This window comes from Meles meles, chromosome X (assembly GCF_922984935.1).
Source record: "Meles meles chromosome X, mMelMel3.1 paternal haplotype, whole genome shotgun sequence".
Lineage (NCBI taxonomy): Eukaryota > Metazoa > Chordata > Mammalia > Carnivora > Mustelidae > Meles > Meles meles.
In genome coordinates, this window is record NC_060087.1 from 84,275,582 (window position 1) to 84,282,973 (window position 7,392).

At 40.1% G+C, this 7,392-nt stretch overlaps 1 protein-coding gene across 1 annotated transcript; it reads left to right on the plus strand.

Moving 5' to 3' along the window:
- The first annotated feature begins 4,143 nt into the window (after window positions 1–4,143).
- On the plus strand, window positions 4,144–6,823 carry LOC123934700 (melanoma antigen preferentially expressed in tumors-like). The gene is made up of 3 exons (XM_045994798.1): window positions 4,144–4,433; window positions 4,881–5,483; window positions 6,310–6,823. The coding sequence occupies exons 1-3, from the start codon at window positions 4,144–4,146 to the stop codon at window positions 6,821–6,823; spliced, it is 1,407 nt and encodes a 468-aa protein (XP_045850754.1).
- The last annotated feature ends 569 nt before the right edge of the window (window positions 6,824–7,392 follow it).

The following is a 7,392-nucleotide window of genomic DNA, read 5'->3' on the forward strand; positions in this document are numbered from 1 at the left end:
TGGATCTGGAAGCCTGTTTCCTTCCCCAGATTAAGGCTGTTTTCAGCTATTATTTCATCAAATAATACTTCTGCCCCCTTTTCTCTTTCTTCCTCTGGGACTCCTATAATACAAAAATTATTACTTTTGATTGAGTCACTGAGTTCTCTATTTCTTTTCTTGTGTTTCATAATTCTTTCTCTTTTTTTCAGCTTCACTGTTTTCCATTATTTTATCTTTTATATTGCTTATTCATTCCTCTGTTTCTTCCATTCTTTTGTTAATCGCATCAAATGAGTTTTAACTCTGTTATTTTGTTTTTCATCTCTGATTGTTTTTTAATGCTTTTATCTATGCAGTAATGACTTCCCTGAAGTTTTTCATTCTTTTCTCAATCCCATTGAGTATCCTTATAATTGTTGCTTTAAATTCTTCATTTAACATATTACTTGTATCTGTTTTGCTTGGATCTCTGGCCATGACTATATCTTGTTCTTCATTGGGGATGAAATCCTCCATCTTTGCATTTTGCCTAAGTCTCTACCTTCTTTTTTGTGTTAGAAAGGCCAGTTATATCTCCTGCTCCTAAAAGTAATGGCCCTATGAAGTCATGTAGTGCCCAGGGCCTTGTGCTTTAGGTAGTGTCTCTGGTGTGTGCTGCCTGTGCTCTACTGTCTGTTTTGGATGCTCTGTACTTCAGGCTAATTATCTACAGAGTCTCTCCTTGCCTGCTGTGGGAAGTGTTTAGTCCCTGGCCTTGAATGGGGCAAGTTTTAATTAGATATCCTCTGGTCTGCTTATGAAATGAGACTGGACACCTCTTCTACCAGAGCTGAGGCCTGCAGAACATTTTGGTCAGGAGATGTGGTTTGGGCAGTGGTTTGTGCTGGTCTTCTGGGGTAGGAGCCTTCCACAGTGGGACTGAGACAAGTATGACTGGGATGGATAGATAGTTCCATGGGAGTGCAGGGAGATGGGGCTTGGTGTAAGCAAGTTAGGCAGCCAGTATCAGCAGTACACTGCTTCTGATAGGTGGCTCTGTGTTTATGCTGAGCAGCAGGGGAGGGAAATAGTACTGGTCAGCTCCTTTATTCCAGAGAAGTGTCTCTGTCAATGCTGCCTCTCAAAATTGCACTCTGAGAAGAGTAAATCATCTCCCCACTGTGTGCCTCAGATACTCTTTGGATTGCTATTTCTACATTGTCTACCCCTGGGTTTGCATTCCTTCTCTCCAGAGTAGCACAGTGTCCTGCAGGCTTTATCCCAGCCAAGCCCACTGACCTTTAAAACTCCAGGCTTTAGGGGCACCTGGGTGGCTCAGTGGGTTAAAGCCTCTGCCTTCAGCTCAGGTCATGATCTCAGGGTCCTGGGATCGAGCCCTGCATCAGGCTCTCTGCTCAGCAGGGAGCCTGCTCCCCCCCCCCCCCCGCCTTCCTCTCTGCCTTCTTGTGCGCTCTCTCTCTTTGTCAAATAAAAAAAAAAAAAAGAAAAAAACCTCCAGGCTTTAAGCCCCTCTGGTTGTAAGAACTCATAATTCAGAGCCTCTCATTTTCCAGGTCCATGACTTTGGGGAAACATTCTCCTTTTCTCTTCCCCTGTGTGCTCCTCTGTCTCTTGCCCTTCTCTGTGACCATGTCTCCCTCCACTCTGCAGGACCCATGATCCATTTCTCCTTAAACCATGTCCATACTTTTTGTCTTCTTTGATGTGATCTTTTCTCTCCATTTAGTTGTAACATTTGCTATGTCAATATTCTGGTCGATTTCTGGGGTATTCAGGATGATTTGATGGTTATCTAGTTGTGTTCATGGGATGAGGCAAGCATAGGGTCCTCCTACTCCACTCCCATCTTCCTCCTACCAAGATTTGTATCGCCTTTTAACTTAAGAATTTTTAAATAGAGACTTATAAAAACTTTTGTGGGTAGAAAGCCCTTTCTGCTTTCTGTTTTGTTAATAAGCTTAACTTTTGTTGTATTGTGATTAGATTGTAATAATTCTACTTTGTGGAAATTAATGATGTTGTTTCTCTGAAATAATTATCAATTTTTAATAGAAAGATTTGAAGAAAATATATTCTGTATTCCTTGTATCTCTCTGTGTGTGTGTGTTTGTGTGTGTGCACGCGTGCGCGCACTATGTGGTTTACCTTATTGATTATGTTGTTTAGATTTTCTGCATCTGCATTCTTTTCTTATACCACTTGATCTTTCTTATACTGAGACTGGTTTCTTAAATCCCCCATTATTACTGTTTTTTAAAATCCGTCTCCTTTCCCTTTTGCTTTATAACAGTGGTTGCTGTGTTACTTGGTAAGTAAATGTTTCTAAGTGTTATATCTTTATTGTGCATCTTGGCTTTTATCATCAAGACATAGTTTTGTCATGTTTAATACTTTAAAAAAATATCCTTAAACACTTGTTTTCTTAACAGTTTACTATCTTGTCCATTCTTTGTCCCCCCAGTGGTATCATTTAATACCCACCTACTGCATTATGGCAAAAAGTTTATTCTCTTCTATTTCTCTCCTTATGCTCATTTTTAGTCACATGATTTCTGTTTTTCTTTTCACAACATGAAGCATTTGTACATTAGCCTTTCTTCTTTTCCCCTATCTTGATTTTAGTGTTAGATGTTAAAACCAGATATTTTGGTGACATTTTCCCTGTCATCACATGTAAGCTCACATTCTCAGTTCATCTTTTAGAAGATTACTTGACAAACTTTCTATAAAGAGACATTTGGTAAATATTTTAAGCTTGTGGGCCATAGTGTCTCTGTTTTAACAGCTTTGCCATTGTAGTGCAAAAACATCCATAAATAATACATAAATGGTTGGTCACAACTTTGTTTCAATAAAACTTTATTTACAAAATCAGGCAGTGGACTGTATTTGGCGTAATCTGGCCACAATTTGCAGAGCCCTGCTCTAGTAGATTCCTCAGGAAAGACTGAGGGGTGGGGAATTTCCTAAGTTCCTGTATGTTGAAAAACTCACAAGAGTCTTAGTTTAATGATGTCCTTTTCTGTCATTATAGCAAAGTCCAGATCCTTTACTTATTTTGTATGTTTGTTTTGGTAATGGAGGGAGTTATTAATGCACTGGTTTTGTGGTTCTTTGGTGATTGGATTGTGTGGCAAGATCCTTCCTCTTCCTCTTTTGTTTATTTCCTCTGTCATACCCATTTGTTAAGGGTGCTTCTCCCTTCCTTTTTGCCTTGATTCTTTTCTAGAAGTTATGTCTTTCAAAGACTGAACCTTTAAATATCCCTGCTCCTTTACATGCTCATATTTTGGAGTCCCTTCCCTTGGTTCCCTGCTCTCATCTTCCAGGATATCTTTTTCAGACTTGTTTTGTGCTTTGTCATTCTGTTATAGTTTTAGATCAGCTTTAAGCTCCTCACCATCTTTCTTCTTCTGTATCTTTTGAAGATTTTCTTGTTCTGTCTTTGCTTGCCACAAAGCCTACTAATGGGAGTGTAACAGATTGTGTGCTGGGATTTTATGAGTTTTTTTTTTAACTTAAAATTATTTTGAAGTTCCACACTTTCCATTTTATTTTATTTTTTTAGACAGAGATAGAGAGAAAGTGAGCACAAGTGGGGCAAGGGCAGAGGAAGAGGAAGAGGGAGCATCTTAAGTAGGCTCCAGGAGCATTGTAGAGCCCCAATGCAGGGCTTGATCTCACAACCCTGAGATCATGACCTGAGCCAAAATCAAGAGTCAGACACTTAGCTGACTGAGCCACCCAGGTACCTCTGGAATTTTCCATTTTAAAGTAATGACAAGGATATGGCTTTTATTCACATTTACCTTTTCCTTCTTACTGGTTTATATCCTTTGGGCAGGAAATATTGGGAAGAAGGCAACTGGGTAGTTAACATTGTGTTCTGCTAACTTATCTCTGATTTCTAATGGCATTTTATCTTATGCAAATATATATGTGTGTGTGTATGTATATATGCATGCACATATATACTTAGACACACACAGAAGTCTATTTTTGTTCTGTTTCTTTAGTAGAGGTCACCTGAGTTGGCTGTCTGATTCACTATATATTTATTGAATAACCATTTCATTCATATTTAATATCAGAGGCAGATAAGACTATAGATATCTTCTCAAGATTTCTAAATATTCCTCACCCTGAAGCACCTTCACAAAGATGGACCAAAAGGCCATAGCCACACTGCTAGATCTTGCTGCAAAAAGTCTGCTAAGTAATGAGCCTGTGGCTATCCACGCCCTGGAAGAACTCCCAAGAGACCTCTTTGTTCCCTTGTTCATTGATGCCTTCGTGGGAGGGCATAAGAAGATCCTAAAAGCAATAGTGAGGGCTTGGCCCTTTCACTGTCTCCATATTGGGGCACTGAGTGTACAAGAGTCATATTATGAAATCTTGGAAGCCATGATTGATGGTCTACAGATCCTCCCTGACCAGAACTCTTCCTCTTGGTAAGCCTATGTCCAGTAGAAACAGTCAGCAGAAGAATATGCTAGAGCCTGGGTCAGGGGGATTCCTAAAAGTCTCCCAAAAGTAACCAGTGGTGAATGTTGAAGATCTCTGTGGGGCTATTGGTCCAAAACTTGGGGTTACTTTAGGGGCTCTAGTGTCTTACAGGCTTGATTATAGAATAGAGGTTACTGAGGTGGTGGATTTATCTCCTGAGTGTGATTACATAGAAGTACACGGGTGATGAAACTGGGGAGGACCAGAGGTGAAGTAAGTATGGAAATGAATGAAAGATGCTGAATTTGTATAAAAGGACTTCCTGGTGAATGGTATACAGAATGAAAACCAGGGATAAAGAGTTCTGTTTCAGCTTCCCATCATGGATCTTACTGGGTTATATTAAAACCAACTACTTCTCATGTGTGTTCTGTCTCCTCCTCTCCTTACAGGGGGCCAAAACTGAGGATCCTAGACTTGAGGCAGGACCCAGACTGTGGAACAACATGCTCAGAGATCAGTACCATATTTCCTTTCTGTTTTCAGTCTTGTGTTTACTCTCAACACTCTATCCTTAAAACAGAGGAAGCTCAGCATAGTATCAAGTGTCTTGGAATTGTTAATTCAGAGTCTGAGTCTCTGTCAACCCAGAAACCCATGGAATTATTAATGGACCTTTCTTTCAATGGTACCTTGAGAACAAAGCAATTTCTTTCTTTCCTTCAGAGTAAAGTTGAGCAGAGCTTTGGGTCTTTGCACCTCTGTTGCAGAGATTTGCAAATTGATAAAATGTCTGCCCACAAAAGTGTCCTGCAGTTTCTGGATCTAGGATGCATTGATCACCTGGAATTGAATCAGGCTTATCTGAAAGAAGTCACCACACTATTGGCTCAGATGATCTACCTGAACAGCATTAGTTTGTCCAACATCTCCTTTAAACATTGTAAGGGGGAAGACTTCAGAAATTTTCTCATCCAGCTTGGGCAACTACCCAACCTCCAGGAACTCAGCTTGGCTTTATTCTGCCTTACAGATCAACTTCATAAACTGCTCAGGTGAAGGGGTGGGGAGGAACCTGGGTTCCCTGAACACCCCATTGTTAAGACAGGGGAAGAGACCATACTTAGATAGCCCAGGCTCCTTGTAACCTACATCTCCTTCCGCATCAGCATGGGCACTGGCAGGAGTTTGAAACTGGCCAGGCTAGTAAGAGGTATCTCATTGTGAAGAGACAGACAATATTTGAAAAGAAAGCTGTGCTCATTCTTTTATTCATTCATTCAGTTGACCATGTGCAGACAGTATGAAAAGTTTGTAAATATATTGGTGAAAAAGATTCAGTTCTTCTTCTATTGGAGTATACGGCTTTCCAGAGAGGAAGGGGAGGCATTCAGATGTTGCACATCTCCATAGGCTAGCTGCAGTAGTTAACACTGCCAGATCATTTTGCTCCTGTGTTTTCTCCAAGGCTTAGACCCTGAATGGAGAACTTGTTTTCTGGGACTTTGTCAAAGGGAACCCTCAGTTGGATGCTTTCCTAGAGCTATCTTCACTGACTAAGTGAACAAGATCCATTATTGACTGTGTTGTATATACCGAGTACATACAACTTTTTTCACTTAATCTTTCCCACAACCATGTATCAGAATAGCTGTTGTGTGCACATTTTAAAGATTAAAAACCTGTATCTCAGAGGGGAAAAGTAACTTTCTCAGAGTCACAAGCCTATTAAGTCTGATTGCAAACCCACATGGTTAACCACTGTTGCAAAATATGTACAAATTGTTTTATTCTAGAGCCTTAGGTATTTATAATTCTGGTCTCATTGCCCTGATCCAATCCTCATTTTTCTGAAATAGCCTTTCTTTTTTCTCTCTACAGAATTCTGCCACCTCAGTTGGATACATTGTGTCTATCTTTTTGTGGCCTGTCTAACAGAGATATCACTGTCCTGTCCCAGAGTTCTCAGACCACCTACCTAAAGCTATTGAATCTCAGCAACAACCAAATATTCTCAGAAGTTTATGAGCCCTTCCAGACTCTGCTAGAGAAGGTATCAGGCACCCTGCAGTATCTGGAAATAAATAATTGCCTAATAACTGATTCTACTCTCTCTGCTGTCCTCCCAGCCCTGAGCCACTGTACCCACCTCCGTGTCCTTAGCTTTGCCTTCAACCCCATTACAATGCCACTGCTCATGAGCCTTCTGCAGCATTTAACATGTTTGGTAGACCTGAAGCATGTTATTTGTCCTGTTCCTGTCCACTGCTATGAACAATGGAATTTTCCTGGCAGTTTGGACCAACAGAAACTTGCTGAAGTGCAGGCCCAATTGACAGCAAGTCTGCAGGTATTACAGCGAGATGACATGACGTGGACCACTTGTCCTGAGTGATTTCCATAGTACAAGGAATTGTTTGAACACTGATGTGTGACCATTAAAGAGTTCAGTGTTTTGTCTAAAGCTCAGATTTGTTAGACACATAGATAAAATTCTACTGTTTGAGGAAATGGGTTAGGGAGATTGGATCTATAATTGACCTCTATAAAATAAAAACTCTAAAAAGAAAATAGAAGAACTTAAAAGGTCCTGTGGATCTTTTGCTCATTCCCCTCTACATCCTTTTCTGGTTACTAACCACAATGTTGGATATATGAGATAGGCTAACCCAGTTACTGTACCATCATTTTTCTTGTCACACTGATTGGTCCACTTATCCACTTATGGACATACGACACAAGTCAGAACAATTGAAACTTCCCGGTTATGGTAGTTATTAAAGCTAATAATTTTACCCTTTAGGGTCCTGCAAACTTCTTGTATTTATGATTGCCTTGGGTTGCTTATGAGAAGTCCTGTGTGAATAAATGGAAACAAAGTATGCCTACTACCTATTGGTGTTTTTTGTTGTTTGTTTTTGAGTGTAGTTGACACGAAATGTTACGTTCATTTCAAGTGTACAG